The 20,022-nt window shown below is 40.4% G+C and overlaps 1 protein-coding gene across 4 annotated transcripts in view; it reads left to right on the top strand.

The window, feature by feature from the left end:
- The window catches only part of LOC132382642 (regulator of microtubule dynamics protein 3-like), a 272,971-nt gene that overhangs the window by 242,667 nt on the left and 10,282 nt on the right, over nucleotides 1-20,022 (top strand). For all 4 annotated transcript variants that reach the window (XR_009508440.1, XM_059953066.1, XM_059953078.1 and 1 more), the window contains 2 exons: nucleotides 13,211-13,309; nucleotides 19,560-19,613. Coding sequence is in view for 3 of the 4 variants with exons in the window: in XM_059953066.1 (XP_059809049.1) it covers nucleotides 13,211-13,309; nucleotides 19,560-19,613 (153 nt within the window). In the remaining variant the exon portion in view is untranslated. The remainder of the gene's footprint in view (nucleotides 1-13,210; nucleotides 13,310-19,559; nucleotides 19,614-20,022) is intronic.

Raw genomic sequence — 20,022 nt, forward strand, 5'->3', positions numbered from 1 at the left:
TGGAAGTGGGTATGGATTTGATTATTGTTTGTGAGTTCACCATCTGTCAGTGATTTGAATGTGGAGACCAAGGGTAATATCTGCACATTTGCTAAGGGTGCATTATTGTGTAGCCATGTAGGTTGTGAGGAGAATATAGAAAGCTTCAGAATCACATAGACAGGTGAAGCAAACAGGCCAGGACTTGCAGGTAGAATATAATGCTACAAAAACAGAAGACCCTACATTGGTAGTAAAAGGAGAAAAGTGAAGTATTTTTAATAAATGGTTAGAGATTGAAAGGTATTAATTTTCAGATGTCTTTATCAACTAAACACTGAAAACTAAGGAACATTAGCCTTAATTACAAGAAGATTTGGACATGAGTAAACATGTTTTGCTGCAACTATAAAGCAAGTCTGAGCTGCATTAGGAATATTGCATTCAGCTCTAGTCTTCCTGCATAGATATAGATATAATTACAAAAGAGGGAATGCAATAAAAATTCACTTGAATAGCTCCTGGGATTGAGTGTCCCTCCATTGAAGAGAAGTTAAGTAGACAGTGGCTCAACTGTCTAGTGTTTAAAAGAATGAACTGTGATCTCAATGAAACATACAAAATTCTTACAAAGATTGAAAAGGATTAACGCAGGGATGCTGCCTCCCTTGACTAGGGTTGCAGTCTAATGATAAAGGGTCAACTACTCAGAAGAGAGATTCAAACTAATTTCTTCATTCCGAGGGTAGTGAATCTTTGCAGTTGTTTACCCAGCAGTATCATGAAGTATCCTACCCATCCTGCTAATGGACTGTTAGTTCCATTCCCAACAGGGAGGAGGGTACATAGCATTACACACTGGAACCACCAGACTCAAGAATAGTTATTTTCACTAAGCAACAAAGCTGATGAACATCTCCACCCACTAATCCACCATACCACAGTTCCCACAACCACTACTTCATCATTTCCTTATGTCACCCTATGTGCAAACGCTGCTGTTCAAAGCTTAACTTTACTCTAAATCCAGTACATATCATCAATCTATGTATATCAGCTATCTTATGTATTAATTCTGTTTTATTATTGTGTTCTTTACCTTAGTTTAGTTTTTATATACTGCATCAGATCCAGAGTAACAATTATTTTGTTCTCCTTTACACTTGTATACTGGAAATGATACCAAACAATCTTGAATGGAATCTCGAATCTTAAGGATAATTTTGTAGGTTCAGTTACTGAATATATTTAAGAGTTTGATAGATTTTTTCATACTAATGGAATTAAAGTATATATCATTAGTGCAGGCAAGTGATGCTAATGTCGTAAAAAAATAGGCTGACTCTTACAGGATGGCAGGACAGCATCAGAGGCTAAAAAGCCCATTCTTGCATCTGTGTCTTATATCCTTAGGTCATTTTCAAGCTGCAAAAATTACAAGCCAATGATTACATTTGCCATAATATGAATTTGGGGCTAGTTCCAGTTAGTGTCTCAAGCTGTCTCTGCCAATTATTGAGACCGTGCTTAACCTATGCCTTATCTCCTTTCTTTTGAACTATGAAATTCTCTAACAAAAAATCACAACCTCAGTGTTAAATTTTGCTTTACCAAGTAACATTGCCTTTCCAAATTTCTACTATCATTTGAATTTTTTTTCCTGCTTTCATGTGTAAAACTTGCAGTGCTTGTTCTTGAATCCTTAATACACTCTTGTGACTATATTGTAAATGTGGGTTGTTTTGGGCCTTCAGCATTTTTCAGCCTGTCACTGTTTTAAATAATACTTGTTTCTAACTTAAGGAAACATAGAGAAACAGAAAACCTACAACACAATACAGGCTCCTCGGCCCACAATGCTGTGACGAACATGTACTTAATTTAGAAATTACCAAGGTTTACCTGCAGCCCTCCATTTTCCTAAGCACCATGTCTTTTAAAAGACCCTATCATATCTGCCTCCACCACAGTTGCCAGCAGACAATTCCACGCACTCACCACACTCTGCATAAAATACTTACCCCTGACGTCTCCTGTGTACCTACTTCCAAGCACCTTAAAACTGTGCCCTATCATGTTAGCCATTTCAGCCCTGGGAAAAAGCTTCTGACTATCCACATAATCAATGCCTCTCATCATCTTATACACCTCTGTCAGGTCTCCTCTCAACCTCTGCCGCTCAAAGAAGAAAAGGCTGAGCTCACTCAACCTATTCTCATAAGGCATGCTCCCCAAACCAGGCAACATCCTTGTAAATCTCCTCTATACCCTTTCTATAGTTTTCACATCCCTCCTGTAGAAAGGTGACCAGAACTGAGCACAGTACTCCCAAGTGGGGTCTGACCAGGGTCCTGTATAACTGTAACATTACCTCTCAGCTCTGAAACTCAATCCCATGCCTTCTTAACCACAGAGTTAACCTGCGCAACAGCTTTGAGTATCCTATGGACTCGGACCCCAAGATCCCTCTGATCCTCCACACTGCCAAGAGTCTTACCATTAATACTATATTTTGCCATCATATTTGACCTACCAAAATGAAGCACCTCACGCTTATCTGTGTTGAACTCCATCTGCCACTTCTCAGTCCAGTTTTACATCCTATCAATATCCCGCTGTAACCTCTGACAGCCCTCCACACTATCCACAACACCCCCAACCTTTGTGTCATCAGCAAATTTACTAACCCATCCCTCCACTTCCTCATCCAAGTCATTTGTAAAAATAATGAAGAGAAGGGGCCCCAGAACAGATCCCTGAGGCACACCACTGGTCACCGACCTCCATGCAGAATATGACCCAACTACAACCACTCTTTGCCTTCTGTAGACAAGCCAGTACTGAAGCAATGTCCCCTTGGATCCCATGCCTCCTTAGTTTCTCAATAAGCCTTTCATGGGGTACCTTATCAAATGCCTTGCTGAAATCCATATACACTACACCTACTGCTCTACCTTCATCAATGTGTTCAGTCACATCCTCAAAAAATTCAATCAGGCTCGTAAGGCACGACCTGCCTTTCACAAAGCCCTGTTGACTATTCCTAATCATATTACGCCTCTCCAAATGTTCATAAATTCTGCCTCTCAAGATCTTTTCCATCAACTTACCAACCACTGAAGTAAGACTCACTGGTCTATAATTTCCTGGGCTATCTCTACTCCCTTTCTCGAATAAAGGAACAACATCCACAACCCTCCAATCCTCCAAAACCTCTCCTGTCTGCATTGATGATGCAAAGATCATCACCAGAGGCTCAGCAATCTTCTCCCTCACTCCCCACGGTAGCCTGGGGTATATCTTGTCCGGTCCCGGAGACTTATCAACTTGATGCTTTCCAAAGCTCCAACACATCCTCTTTCTTAATGTCTATATGCTCAAGCTTTTCAATCCCTACAATTGCCAAGATCCTTTTCCATAGTGAATACTGAAGCAAAGTATTCACTAAGTATCTCTGCTATCTCCTCTGGTTCCATATACACTTTTCCACTGTCACCCTTGATTGGTCCTATTCTCTCACATCTTATCCTCTTGCTCTTCACATACTTGTAGAATGCCTTGGGGTTTTCTTTAATCCTGTCCAAGGCCTTCTCATGTCCCCTTCAGGCTCTCCTAATTTTGTTCTTAAGCCCCTTCCTGCTAGCCTTATAATCTTCTAGATCTCTATCATTAGCTAGTTTTTGATCCCTTTGTATGCTTTTCTTTTCTTCTTGACTAGATTTACAACAGCCTTTGTACACCATAGTTCCTGTACCCTACCATCCTTACCGTGTCTCATTGGAACATACCTATGCAGAATGCTACGTAAATATCCCCTGAACGTTTGCCACATTTTTCCATACATTTCCCCGAGAACAAGTGTTCCCAATTTATGCTTCCAAGTTCCTGCCTGATAGCTTTGTATTTCCCCTTACTCCAACTAAATATTTTCCTAAATATGTTCCTATCTCTGTCTAATCCTATGGTAAAGGAGATAGAATTATGATCACTATCTCCAAAATGCTCTCCCACTGAGAGATCTGACACCTGATCAGGTTCATTTCCCAATACCAGATCAAGTACAGCCTCTCCTCTTGTAGGCTTATCTATATATTGTGTCAGGAAACTTTCCTGAACACACCAAACAAACTCCACCCCATCTAAACCCTTTGCTCTAGGGAGATGCCAGTCGATATATGGAAAATTAAAATCTGCCACCACAACAACCCTGTTATTATTACACCTTTCCAGAATCTATCTCCCTAGCTACTCCTCAATGTCCTTGTTACTATTGGGTAGTCTATAAAAAAACACACCCAGCAGAGTTATTGATCCGTTCCTGTTTCTGACTTCCACCCACAGGAACTCCGTAGACAATCCCTCCATGACTTCCTCCTTTACTGCAGCCATGATACTGTCTCTGATCAGCAGTGCCACGCTTTTGCCTCCCTTTCTGTCCTTCCTGAAACATCTAAAACCTAACACTCTAAGTCAGCATTCCTGCCCTGAGCCATCCAAGTCTCTATAATGGCCGCAACTTCATAGCTGCAAGTACTGATCCATGCTCTAAGCTCATCTGTTTTGTTCATGATGCTTCTTATGTTAAAATAAGCACATCTCAAACCATCAGTCTGAGCATTTCCCTTCTCTATCACCTGCCTATCTTCCCTCTTGCATTGACTCCAAGCTTTCTCTATTTGTGAACCAACTGGCCCTTCCTTCGTCTCTTCAGTTCGGTTCCCACCCCCCAGAGATTATAGTTTAAACTCTCCCCAATAGCCTTAGCAACCCTCCCCGCCAGGATATTGATCCCCCTCAGATTCAAGTGCAACCCGTCCTTTTTGTACAGGTCATGCCTGTCCCAAAAGAGGTCCCTATGGTCCAGAAATCTGAATCCCTGCCCCCTGCTCCAATCCCTCAGCCATTCATTTATCCTCCACCTCGCTCTATTCCTATGCTCACTGTCACGTGGCACAGGCAGTAATCCCAAAATTACTACCTTTGAGGTCCTGCTTCTCAACTTCCTAACTCCATGTAGTCTGTTTTCAGGACCTCCTCCCTTTTCCTGCCTATGTCGTTGGTACCAATATGTACCACGATATCTGGCAGTTCACTTTCCCACTTCAGGATATCGTAGATGTGATCGGAAACATCCCGGATCCTGGCACCTAGGAGGCAAACTACCATCCAAGTTTCTTTTCTGTGTCCGCAGAATCGCCTGTCTGACCCCCTGACTATAGAGTCCCCTATTACTGCTGCAATCCTTTCCCTGCCCTTCTGAGCCAAACTGTTGCTTCCCCCAGGTAGGTTGTCACCCCCCACCCCCCCAACAGTACTCAAACATGAGTACTTATTGTTAAGGGGGATAGCCACAGGGTTAGTCTCTAGTATATAACTCTAGCCCTTCCCTCTCCTGACTGTTACCCACTTAACTGTCTCCTTTGTCCCCAGTATGACTACTTGACTATAGCTCCTCACTAGCACCTCCTCACTTTCCCTGACCAGATGAAGGTCATTGAGCTGCATCTCCAGTTCCCTAACGTGGTCCCTAAGGAGCTGCAGTTTAATGCCCCTGGCACAGATGTGGCTGTCTGGGAGGCTGGGAGGCTCCTGGACATCCCACATCTGACACCCAATGCAGAATACTAGCCTCACAGACATACTTCCTGTTCCTATTCCTCATAGGTAACTTAACTCGCCTCAACCCATCATCGCCGAAGCTCCGTTTTTAAATAACCACTGCCGAACTGCAAGAAATCCCTCTTAGTAAAGCTCTGTTGATGCCATTGATAGGCCATGTACAAACATTTCACTCTGCCTGGTAAATTAGAAAGTAAGGTAGGCAACTAATCAACAAGTACTACATGCTAATCACCCTTGGGAAGCCTGGCTTTTAACTCTCGCAAGCATACTTTCCCAGCATTAGCCACCTGATCCCCATCCCATTGTATAATGTCTGTGTAATGTAAAGGGATCCTCAGAGACATGTTGTTTTGTAGTGATTGAGTTAGAATAAAGAACTTTGTTCATTTATTAGGTTAAGGAGGAATATTCTGTTATTTTTACAGGCCATGCACTGGCTTGGATCTCTGTTTATACCTTTGAACAGGTCTTTTCATTGACCCCAAAGGATGCATTGGTATCCATTCCACCAGGACTCCAAAGTTATAGTGAGGAGAGAAGAGCAATGGAACTGCATAACAGAGAAAATGTCATAGAAAAAGCAGGAGGTAGAGGAGGACTGTCCAAAAGTCTTCACCTAGAGTGTAAAGGGGTGGAACTTTATACCTAACAACACTGCAGGAGTTTGAGAAAGTGGCTCCTCGCCACATTCTTAAAAACAAAGTATAGTTGTTTAAAGCTACCTGGCAGCTACACACAATTAATGTGTGAATTCAAAACAAAACACTGTAGTATATGGTGTATCCTTTTTGTTTATGGTTACTTTGGTGTCTTTTGACAACTTGATGAAATCAAGACCAAACCAAAAAATCAATACAAGTCAAATTCATGCATTCAATAGACAATGAAATGTACAATGAGCATTAGCACATGTCTTCCACTAGCATTATTTGAACAGCGTTTTAGCCTAGGCAGTATCTCTGGCTCAAGGATGGTTTGCTTCCATTCCAGTTCTGTGGATACTGAGATGATTGAAACCAATGGGGTAACTATAGACATTGCCACAGATGGACAGGTGGAGCCTACTGAAACAGGTAGATAAGAACTTTGTGAGATGCAGTGTTTACCCTACGCTATATGATTTTGGTCTAATACCCTTCCCTTGTACAACATCGGTTGCGTGGAGAGGGGAGACTTGCAGCTTGGGCAACTGCCAGTCTTCCATAAAAAAATACCTTGCCCAGGCTTGCACCCTGGAAACTTTCCAAGGTGCAAGTCCATGGTCTAGCGAGACTAACGGAGGCCTACATGATCTTGGTGCCATATTTCCATATCTCCTTAAATATGTGCCATTTTAGTCTATCAAATCCATACTGCAATCCTATTCCCACAGTAAATCACATCTGTAACCTATTGCATTTGCATTTTCCTATTGCACAACCATTTTCACCCCCCGTACCCCACAACCAGTATCATTACATGGATTGATTGACCACTGTAGATTGTCTCCATCTTAAATCTTCCTTCTTCCCTTTGAGCAGTCATGGGCTTGGGATTCCCAAGATGTATTTTTTCATGGAGGTCTTGAGATATTCCTCAATCTTTTCCTCTTGATTATTCTTTTCCTCTGATCATTCTCTTCCCGTGACACAGCTTATAAGGATGGTCTGTTTTATGAGTTTGGTGCTAGACAGGAGGATGATGTGACCTACCCTCCAGAGAAAAAGTATAATTAGAGCTTCAGTGATGAGGATTTTGGCTGGAGAGTGGCAATTGGTATTGATTTGCTTACCTTCTCAGTGAATTTGAAGGATCTTGTAGTACTGGCGGCACCTTTTATGTTCCTTGGTAAACCAGCTCTAGATTATCCAAATCTCAGATGCTGTGCAGAAGACCAATAGCTTTCAATATGGTCCCCTTTTTCACACTCTTCCATGATGTTGTCTGTGTACTACAGTCTAACTACTGAAGTTGGTTTGACTTTAGTAGTGTAGATGACATTCCTTAGTTAGAATAGCTTCCTATTGGCATCTCTCTAGAGCAAGGAGTTTAGATGGAGTGGAGTTTATTAGGTGTATTCAGAGAGGTTTTCTGATGCAATGTACTTGATCTATATTGGGAAAAAACCTGGTCCAGTGTCAGATCTCTTGGTGGAGAGCATTTTGGAGGTAGTGATCACAACTCTATCTCCTTTACCATAGCATTAGAGAGGGATAGGAGCAGAAAATTTGGGAAAACATTTCATTGGGGTAGGGGGAAATATGATGCTATTAGGCAGGAACTTGGGAACATACATTGGGAGCAGATGTTCTCAGGAAAATGCATGGCAGAAATATGACAAATGTTCAGGGACCATTTGCATGACATTCTGCATGTTCCATTGAGGCAGGGAAAGGATGGTAGAGTAAAAGAAACATGGTGTACAAAGGATATAGAATATCTAGTTGAGAAGGAATGAAAGGTTCAAGAAACTAGATACTGTCAAAGCTCAAAAAAAATTACAAGGGTGCCAGGAAGGAGCTCAAGAATGAAATTAGGAAAGCTAGAAGGGGCCATGAAAAGGTCTTGGCGAGCAGAATTAAGGAAACCCCCATGGCTTTCCACAAGTATGTGAAGAGCAAGAGGATGAGCCATGTGAGAATAGGACCAATCAGGAGTGAGAGTGGAAACATGTGCATGGAGCCAGAGGTGGTAGTGGAGGTTTTAGTGAATACTTTGCTTCAGCATTCACCAGTGAAAAGGACCTTGACAATTGTGGGGATGACTTAAGGCAGACTGAAATGCTTGAATGTATAGACATTAAGAAAGAGGATGTGCTGGAGCTTTTGAAAGGTATTAAGTTAGATAAGTCACTGGACTGGACGATATATAGTCCAGGCTACTGTGGGAGATGAAGGAAGAGATTGCTGAGCCTCTGGTGATGATCTTTGCATCATCAATAAAGATGGGAGAAGTACCAGAGGATTGGAAGGTTGCCAATGTTCCCTTGTTCAAGAAAGGGAGTAGAGATAACTCAAGAAATTATAGACCAATGAGTCTTTCTTCAGTGGTGGGCAAGTTGTTTGAGAAGATCCTGAGAGGTAGGATTTACGAGCATTTGGAGTGACATCAAATTATGTTAGCATGGCTTTGTCAAGGGCCTTACGAACCTGACTGAATTCTTTGAGTATGTAACAAAGCACATTGATGAAGGTAGAGCTGTGGATGTAGTGTATATGGATTTCAGTAAGGCATTTGATACGGGTTCCCCATGTGAGGTTCATTCAGAAAGTAATGAGGCATGGGATCCAAGGAGAACTTGCTTTGTGGATCCAGAATTGGCTTGACCACAGAAACAAAGGGTGGTTGTGGATGGTTCATATTCTGCATGGAGGACAGTGACCAGTGGTCTTCCGTGGGCATCTATTCTGGGACCCCTCCTCCTTGTAATTTTATAATGACCTAGATGAGGAAGTAGAAGGGTGGGTTGGTAGGTTTGCTAATGATACAAAAGTTGGGGTTGTTATGGATAGTCTGGAGGATTGTCAGAGGTTACAGTGTGACATCAGTAGGATGCAGAACTAGACTGAGAAGTGGCAGATGGAATTCAAACCAGGTAAGTGTGAAGTGGTTCATTTTGGTAGTGTTACGCCTGCAGCCCCCTCCTTTGTGAGAATCGCAAGATCACTATTGGGTTGGGTCAGGAGACCCAGGAAATGAGAGAGAGACGTGCGGAATGTCTCGTTCCCCTGGCGATATAAAACTATGGGACACGGCCATTGTCTCTTGAAGACAAACTTTTAGATTGAAATACTGTGCTACGTGGAAGCCCTCAGGCAAAGTGGGCTGGTTGAGAGAGGGATTGCATCACCCCCAACCTGATTGACATCTGCGACCCTGTGAGTCAGGATAAAAGAGGGTCTGTGGGAACAGCCCCTCAGACGCACCAGAAGAAAAGCTAGCGATCCCATAATAGCGGAAGCCATTGGAAGGAGGCCACATGCGTTCGGTTCCGTTTGCCTAGAACTGGTGGCTTGTACCACGGAACATGGCTTTTAGCTAACAACGGGGAAACCAACTCCCCACGACTCAAAGGATTGGCATCATAAAAGACCTGGGCAAGTTTAACCCGTCTCTCTCTAAAACCCATAAACGCTGCAGCTTGAACGAACTTAGTGACTTTTATATTTCCATCGGACAATACATTATCCCCTAGACAATGATAGAGCTATTTCTTATTGATTATTATTATACCCGCGCTTTTAGATTTAGTATTGACGACGTATATTATCTGTATGTTTGCATTGATCTTATTTTTGTGCCCCCTTATCAATAAATACTGTTAAAAATAGTACCATCAGACTTCAACGGACCTCTCTATCTTTGCTGGTAAGTGACCCAGTTACGGGGTTTCGTAACAGTAGGTAAAATTTGAAGACAGATTATCATATTATTGGTAAGACTCTTGGCAGTGTGGAGGATAAGCACGATCTTGGGGTCCATGTCCTTAGGAAACTCAAAGCTGCTGTGCAGATTGACAGTGTTGTTACAAAGGCCTAAGGTGTGTTGGCCTTCATCAACCATGGGATTGAGTTCAAGAGCCATGAGGTAATATTACAGCTATATAAGACCTTAGTTAGACCCCACTTGATGTACTGTGTTCAGTTCTGATCATCTCATTACAGGAAGGATGTGGATGCTCTAGAGATAGTGCAGAGGAGATTTACAAGGATGTTGCCCAGGTTGGAGAGCATGCCTTATGAGAATAGGTTGAGTGAACTTGGCCTTTTATCCTTGAAGCAATAGGGGATGAGAGGTGACCTGATAGAGGTGTATAAGATGATAAGAGGCAATTATCGAGTGGATAGCTTTTTCCCAGGGCTGAAATGGCTAATGCAAGGGGGCATAGTTGTAAGGGGGATGTCATAGGTACAAGGGGGATGGCAGAGGAAGTTTTTCACACAGAGTGGTGGGTACATGGAATGTACTGCCAGTGAAAGTGGTAAAGGCAGATATAATAGGGTCTTTTAAGAAACTCTTAGATTGGTACATGGAGCTTAGAAAACTAGAGGTCTATGAGGTATGGAAATTCTAGGCAGTTTCTAGAGTACATGGTCAGCACAACATTGTGGGCCAAAGGGCCTGTAATGTGCTGTATGTTTCTATGTTCTATGGCTCTTTAGTGCAGCTTGTGTTTAAGCCCACAACAGAAAAGACAATTCTGGATTGGGTGTTGTGTAATGAACCAGGTTTGATTACAGAACTTAAGGTAAAGGAACCCTTTGGACTCGTGATCATAACATGATATTCACTGTGCAATTTAAGAGGGAGGATCTAAAATCAGATGTGTCGGTATTACAATGGAGTAAAGGGAGTTACAGAGGTATGAGAGAGGATTAAAAGGGGACACTAGCAGAGATGACAGCAAAACAGCAATGGCTGAAGTTTCTGGGAGCAATTTGGAAGGCGCAGGATAGAAATATCTGAAAGAAGAAGTATTCTAAAAGGAAGATGAGGCAAATGTGGCTAACAAGGGAAGTCAAAGACAAAGGGCAAAAGAGAGAGCTTACAGTATAGCAATAATTAGTTGAACTAGAGGATTGGGAAGCTTGTAAAAAACAACAGAAAGCAATGAAAAAAAGCAGTAAGGACAAAATGATGAAATATGAAGGTAAGCTAGCCATTGAGGATACCACTAGTAAGAAATGGTAGATCAAATCCTGAGCTTGTCATGAAACTATAGAAGCCATTAATGTCAGCTGCTTTTCTAGGTTGACACAATTGGGTTTATCAATGCATTATCCCTTGGCTACCCCATGAATTAAAGTATCAAATTGTTCCCACACATGCATACTCAGTTTTCACTCCCATGAGGTGCTTTCAAGCCAGTACCAGTTGTAACCATCTGAGAATGCAGTTTTCAGCCAAGCCATAGGCATATTCTAAACGGTTATATTGACTTGTGTTTTCTCACTAAACAAGTAACCACTGTTGTCAGATTTGACAGACAACAGATTCCCTGCTTAATGGAGCCGTCTGGTCTTTTATCTAAACTGACTGCCAACAACAACACTGTTTATAGCAAAAACATTCAACCTTCTTTTTGTCAGTATTTTTTCAGTAAAGTTTCATCTTATTTTCTCTTCAGTGTTATTAAGGACAGAAATATCAGTTTTCTTGTTTTAATTGCTTTCATGATTTAATATTGATATTCAGTGTCCCGCAAAATAGGTGAGATGGAGAAGGGGATGTTATTGGTTTGATGGGGAGGAAGAGGCACTGGGTCTTGAGAAAGTGATGTGGTGAGTATATTTCCTCTCGTGGGAAATCTAAAGCTAGGGATATTTTTTCTAAAAGTCAGAGATGAAGTTATCTTTTTTCCTCTCAAAATCATTGAAACTCTCTTCCTCAAAGGACTGTAAAGCAGTGTTTGAAAAGTAGATAGATACACGTTAAGATTTCAAAAGTACATTTAATGTCAGAGAAATGTATACAATATACATCCTGAAATTCTTTTTCTTTGCAACCACCCACTAAAACAGAGGGATGCCCCAAAGAATGAATGACAGTTAAATGTTAGAACCCCAAAGCTCCCCCAGCCCCCCTCCCACATGTAAGCAGCAGCAAAGCAACAATCCGCCCTCCCCATCAGCAAAAAAGCATCAGCGTCCCCCACCAAGCACTCAAGTGTGCAGCGAAGCATTAATAAAGACAAAGACTTGCAGTACCCCGAAGACTCTCGTTCAGCCGGTAATTTGACATACCACTGGCTCTCTCTCTCTCCCTAATAAGGGAAAAAATGGTATCTCCATTTTACAGCGAGAGGGGAGACATAACAAACAACTCACTGATTTATGATGTTAAAAGTCCATTGAGTTGCTTTTTCCAAGCTCTGTACCAAAGATCTCGAGCCTCTGGGCACACAGCCAGAGATCCTCTGTCTCCCACAACACACCGATTTCCTCCAGAGAGCACTGACCACCTCCAGAGCCACAAAATCCCGAAGCAACAAAGGCGAGCTAATCTTCTAGGCCATGTCCTTAAATTAATCAAATAACCGCCAGTTGTGAGACCCCGAAAGCAGGTCCCATTCCCGCAAGAACCAAAGTCAGCGTGTAACTCCAGGTCATAGTCTTCAAAAGAACCCTGTAAGGGTAAAATAGAGATAGTAAAGATAGAAGTAGAGGTGTTTCCAAAGATGCAAGCAAAGGAGTTGCGTTAGGAGGCAGAACCTTCAACATACACGTGAAAATATGGATCTTATTAAAGAAATGGGCTGAGAAGCTTATTACTGCTAATTTGTATTGTTGCAGTTATGCAAGTATGTTGAAATATGTTGTTAGTTGCCTCATATGACACAAGTATGTTAGTAATTCCTATCAGAGTTATAATCAAAGTGAAAATAAATCGATTGGAGTTGTATTTTACAGCTGCCCTCTCACTGTGGTAAGTTTATGAGAAACAACGTGTTACACTTAAGTGTTTTTACATTGATCAATTTTAGGAATGTAGCATTTAGCATTTTTTTAAATGCAGTATCTGTAAAGAGACATGATAGTGTCATGAACTGAAGTTTAGAGGACAGATTGGATGAGAAATGTTAAGTTTAATTTATAGTAGTATTGCTATATCCTTTAATTTTCTTTTGAAGGTAGCACAATTAGGATGGATTGAAAGGAAGGCAGCAGCCACTTTCTATGGAACACCTCCAAGATCCACTATTGATGAAGCTCTGAAGAACTTCCTAAAGGTGAGATCTGATTTAGTTACTGAGGGCAGCTGACTATGATCGAAGTCCACCTCATGGAGTTTGCTCTTGAAAAGATGAGGAGTACTTTGCTTGCACTTACACTCTGACCATGCCACAAAGGACTGTGTTCAGATGCAAAAACACATAGCTGGCCTTTGAATGAGAGTTTCTTAAAGTGAAGAAACTTTAGGTTCATATTTTTTAATCTTCTTAATATTCTACCTTTATAAAGTTCTAATGCACTGTTATTTTAGCTTTTGTAAGTATTTAAATGTTTGCAAGTATTAGAGTCATTGTTTCAAAGCTAACTTCTCCTTGTTTTTTATTATTTCTTTTAATTTCTTTCCTCAGGCAAGAAACATGCGGGTCACAGAAATCCAACATACAATTAAGGAATTTCTCTACACCCTAGTTGTTTTTAATGTTGTTTTTACCCAATCTATATTAGAATAATTGAAGCCTTACCTATTATTATTATTAATTGTTTACACCTCTTTCCAAATTTGCATGCAGATTTGTTCCACAATAACTTTCCCATGATTTATTGGTTCTATAGAATATAGCAGCAGTCTAAAAAGCACAGTCTTATTTCTTGACTGTAATCACAGAGTCTATATTTGAATCTTCAAGTACTATAGTAGGATTTTTTATACTACTTCTCCTGAATAGATTGTAGCCACCAGTGGTAAATCTTGTTTCACTTTCTTTGACCCAGGTTTCATTTGCCACAAACCCACAAGTGATAAGTTTTTGGAAATATACTTTTTGATGCCTTATTTGATTTTGGGCCGCGCTACCTGATATCTTCAATACCTTTGCAGCATTGCTTTTCTTTACCTTTCACAAAATAGTTCACCCACACACACACACCTGTCTATTATCAACTGCCCTCATCAACTTATTCTCAATCCGCCAACATATGGAATTCAAAATTTATATGATTATTCATTCAATGGGCTCCCAGCTCCATACGTCAACTATTAATCTAAACATAATAGATGTACATTTGTGACTTTGCATTCAGTGGCTACTTTATTAGGTACACCTGTACACCGGCTTGTTAATGCAAATATCTGATCAACCAATCACATGGCAGCAATGCAGCACATAACATGGTCAAGAGGTTCTATGTTGTTCAGGCCAATCAGAACTGGAAAGAAATATGATCTAAGTGATTTTAACTGTGGAATGATCGGTGGTGCCAGACAAAGTAGTTTGAGTGTCACAGAAGCTGCTGATCTCCTGGAACTTTCACACTCAACAGTCTCTAGAGTTTACAGACAGTGGTGTGCAAAACAAAAATCATCCTGTGAGCAGCAGTTCTATAGGTGAAAAAGCCTTGTTAATGAGAGAGGTCAGAGGAGAATGGCCAGACTAGTTCAAACTCGCAGAAAAGTGACAGTAACTCAAATAACATATGTTACAAGAGTCATGTGCAGAAGAGCATCTCTGAACACACAGCATGTTGAACATGGAAGTAGATGGGCTACAGCAGCAGAAAACTGTAAACAAACCACTTACCTTCTGTACCTAATAAAGTGGCTACTGAGTGTATATGCAGTTCTGCCATTTCCATCCCCAATAATATATGAGCTTTGAATCCTGTGCTAAAACCTTGCTCTCAGCCTCCCTGTCAATAAGACCATAAGACACAGGAGCAGAATGAGGCCAATCAGCCCATCAAGCCTTCTCCACCATTTCATCATGGCTGATCCTGGATCCCACTCAATCCTATACACTTGCCTATCCTTTGCTTATCCTTGCATATCCTTTGATGCCCTGATCGATCAGGAATCTATCAACTTCTGCTTTAAATATACGCATGGACTTGGCCTCCACCACAGTCTATGGCAGAGCATTCCACAGATTCACTACTGTTTGGCTAAAAAAAATTCTTCCTTACTTTTGTTCTAAAATATCGCCCCTCAATTTTGAGGCTGTGCCCTCTAGTTTTGGATACCCCCACCATAGGAAACACCCTCTCCGTATCCAGCTTATCTAGTCCCTTCAACATTCAGTAAGTTTCAATGAAAACCCCCCACATTCTTCTAAATTGCAGTGAGTACAGCCCAAAGGTACCAAACGTTATTGATATGTTAACCCTTTCATTTGCAGTAGTAGAATTAAATGTGAAGACTATTTTCTAAACTGGAAGAAAAATCCAAAAATCTGAGATGCAAAGTGACTTGGGAGTTCTCGTGCAGAACACCCTAAAGGTTAATGCAGGGATATGATGCCGAGACTTTATAAAGCACTGGTGAGGCCTCACCTTGAGTATTGTGAACAGTTTTGGGTTTCTCATCAAAGAAAGGATGTGTTGGCATCAAAGAGGGTTCAGAGGAGGTTCACAAAGATGAATCCGGGAATGAAAGGGTTATCATACGAGAAACGTTTGATGGCTCTGGGTCTGTAGTTGCTGGAATTTAGATGGATGTGGGGTGGGGGGGATCTCACTGAAACCTGTCGAATATTGAAAAGCTTAGACAGACTAGATTTGGAAAGATTGTTTCCCATGGTGGGGATCTCTAGGACAAGAAGGCACAGCCTTCAGAACAGAGGCCATTTAAAACAGAGATGCAGAGAAATTTCTTTAGCCAGAGGTTAGTGAATTTGTGGAATGTTACCCCAGGCAGCTGTGGAGGCCTGGTCATTAGGTGTATTTAAGGCAGAACTTGATATGTTCTTGATTGGACATGGCGTCAAAGGTTACGGGGAGAAGCTGGGGAACGGGGCTGGGGTGGGAAAAAAGGGATCAGCCTACTCGATGGGCCAAGTGGCCTAATTCTGCTCCTATGTCTTATCGCCTTATGATCTTATGGAATCATCCTCACGAGCCCCCTCTGGATTCTCTCCAATGACAATAGATCCTTTCTGAAATATGGGGCCCTAAACTGTTGACAGTACTCCCAAGTGCAGACTGACCAGTGTGCTATAAAGCTTCATCATTATCTCCTTGCTTTTATATTCCATTCCTTTTAAATAAGTGGCAACCATGCATCTCCAGTCCTATTTGTTCTGTATCCTATTTTTAGAAGATTATATTTGCAAGTTGTTTTCAAAGTATGTAGATGAAATGGATGAGTTATACTTTCATATTCCATATTTCTACAAATTTAAGTGAATAATAATCTCATTTCCATTAACCCTGAGAACTGACTGAAGATTACTGATTGCTGACAATATTGAACAGTTGTGTATATTTTTATATGCTTAATTGTTTCATCAAAACAATTGGCGGAAGAACTTTTCACTGTTTAAAAAAAAACAATTAATTATAGAAATTATTAGTTTAAGAAATGAAGAAATTAGGTGAGGGAATATGAAATCAACAAGGGGAAGCAAAGGATAAAATTGTGTCCATTTAATAAATCATCACTGTTCAGTATGACAGACTGCTGGAAGGGTACTGGAAAAGAAATTCAAAAATCAATTTCAGTCATTGTCTTAATACTGTAAAATTAGGATAGAGAAACTGGAATTGGTCTCCTTGGAGCAACGGCGATTGAGACAAATATAAAATCATAACTGGTTCAGACAGGTTAAATAGAGAGGTACTGTTCAAGGATGAAGGAGCACAGATCTAAACATACAAGGAGGATGTGATTTAAAATAAACATTTTTATGCAGTGAGAAATTATGATCTGGAGCTCACTGCCATTGTGGCTGGCAGGAATAAAATCTGTCAGACAGGGCTTTTAAAATGGAATAGGATAGAGTAAACAGTTTGCAAGGCTATGAGAGAAGTAGTGAATAATTGATAGGATTTCTGAGGATCTCTCCTCAGTGCCAGAACTGGTTTGGTAAACCAAATATTTCATGTGATTGATTGTTATTGTATGTTGTGTAAATAATGAGCAAAATAATTAAGTTATTGTTTTTATCTATAGGAACCTTCATGAGAAACATATGTGATATTTCAAATAAGTTATTGATAAAGAGAAATGTAAGTCTTAAAAATGTGCAGCATGTGGCTGATGTCCTCAGTAAGGTTCCGTTTTGCCCAACTTGTTGAGTATTTAGCATTACTAATTTGCTTTATTGTCTGATTTTTATTTTTTGCCAACCATGAATCATTCTTGTTTCAGCACAGGATCCAAAAAGCATGACTGAATGCTAGTTTGTTAACTCTACAGTTTAAACAAAACTGTGTTCCCTGTCTTTTCACCATATCCTCTTCAACTTCCAAGAATATGTACCTTAAACATGGAACCAGTTAACGAACAAACTTATTATGTAATCTTATGTACTGTGGCAGATGGCAGCAGATTCTCCTGAAACTCATTCAGTCTCTAGTCTATGTATATTGCCTGATACCACGTTGCACTTGGAGTTACAGTAGTTTGTAAACATCTGAGATATATATATCATATATGAACTGAGAGTGGGAATGGGGCAGGGAAAGGGGAATCATGGTTGGGAAAAAAGGGGAGTGGGAAGCACCAGAGACATTCTGTAATAATCAATAAACCTGTTATTTGGAATCAAATGATCCCACCTATTCTACCCGCTGACCCTGGTATTACTCTGCCACCTGCCCCATACCCCTCCCGCAGCACCCCATCCTCACCATTCTCAACATCTTTTGCTCCCACCAGATTTAGAAACACACTCTCCGCTCCACATTGATAAATACAGTACTGTGCAAAAGTTTTAGACACCCTAGACGTATACAGTACAGTCGGCCCTCCTTATCCATGGGGGATTGTTTCTGGGACCCACTGCGGATACCAAAAAACGCGGATACTCAAATTGGTGGACTTTAGGACCTGGCGGAGTTTGGGACCCACTGCCCACAGTGTTTCTGTTCCGGAAAACGATCACAATTGAAAATAAAGTGGAAATAATAAAGCAATCAGAAAGAGGTGAAACACCATTGGTCATTGGAAAAATGTTAGGCTACAGTCGGTCAACGATCAGAACAATTTTAAAGGATAAAGTGAGAATAATGGAGCATGTGAAGGCCCTGCCCCAATAAAAGCTACAATTATTACTAAGCAACACAGTGGCTTAATTATTGAACTACATACATTGCTTAAATGTTTTATATGCATATAAAGGTAAAATATATACTATATGCTAAGACAAACGTTTGACTAACTGACACTAAATAATACCGGATGTACCTGTTCCGACTCAGAGAACTTCTGTTTTTTTTCTATTCCCAATCTGCGGTAACCTATGCACATCCTCCCGTATACCTTAAATCATCTCTAGATTACTTATAATACCTAATACAATGTAAATGCTATGTAAATAGTTGTTATACTGCATTGTTTAGGGAATAATGACAAGAAAAAAATGTCTCTACATGCTCAAACAACAAGTGCTGGAGAGAGAACTTCCGGGTTTTCCCGATCTGCGGTTGGTTGAATCCGGGCATGTGGAACCCACGGATAAAGAGGGCCGACTGTATATAGCCTGTATTTTGTGGCAGTGGTACAGTGCAATACATAAAATTACTGCAGTACTGTGAAAAAGTCTTAGATACCCTATCTATATGTATGTGCCTAAGACTTCTGCACAGTGCTGTATATGGAATGCCAGATACTCAAATCTGTGAGCAAAGTCTTGACCACTCTTCAAAAAGAAAAGCAACTGAAATGTACCAGTTAGGTACACATAAGCCACATACTAAATACAAATGATTTACTGAGACTTTTGGAGAATTATTTACACCCAACTGTCAAGGAGTATATTAATTTTACAATATTGCTCAGCAACTAGATGAAATGCTGATAATAACCCAACACTGGTATGAACCAAGAAAGTTATCCCTTTCTGTACTGAGTTTAAAAGCTGTCCCAAATATTTTAAAAGAAGATGTAAATACAAGGAAAATAAATTATGAGAGTAAGTACTAAGTGAAGCAGCCTATTAGAGTACCTAATTTTCAACGCATGAGAGTGACTTAAATTCACATAAACTAATTGGATTAAGTCATAGATTTCCCAATGGAATCAGTGTTAAACTGGAAGTCTGATGGGTCCATAGCATGAAACTGCCTTTAGTTCAAAGCAATAGATGAAATTACAAAAGTTCATTAATGCCATTCTGTAATTGGGGTTAACGTACATTGTTTAAACAACAACTACATTTTCCTCGTATGATTTTGAGCTGGGATTAATGCAATAGTGAAAATATCTGTCATGTCACTTTTCAATGAATTTAAACTAGTTCCATTAAAAGAAAAGTAGCAGTTGTAATCCATGTAAAATAAGCAATATCGTTCTCTTAACCATTTGTTTTACAGGCTGAAGAGTTGAATCCAGGGTACTCCAAATCCAACTCTGTCTACATTGCAAAGGTATTTTTGCTGCCATTGCCTTGTTTAGGTTTAGGTTGTTTTCTGACAATACCTCATTAATCAGAAAGATCCATTGCTGAATTATCTCACCACCTTCCTCAGAACTCTCCCTATACATTGTTTATTTTAGACTAGGCAGGTTACTGTAATCCATAGGTAAGTTATCATTGTGAATAAAGTTTAAGAATAAAACGTACATTCTTTGATTCCGTGTACCCTATTTTATGTCCTTCTTTATAGAGTTCTATATAGGTATGCAACAGTCATTAGTAGAAGAGCGATGGTGGATGAAGCTATTCTAAAACTATTCTAAAAAGTAGAGATTCTGTAGAACAATGATAAACATACAGTTTTATCATATCTGGCCATGGAAGTGAAAAGATTGGCCAGACTTAACACTCCTGATCAC

This window comes from Hypanus sabinus, chromosome 2 (genome assembly GCF_030144855.1).
Source record: "Hypanus sabinus isolate sHypSab1 chromosome 2, sHypSab1.hap1, whole genome shotgun sequence".
Classification (NCBI taxonomy): domain Eukaryota; kingdom Metazoa; phylum Chordata; class Chondrichthyes; order Myliobatiformes; family Dasyatidae; genus Hypanus; species Hypanus sabinus.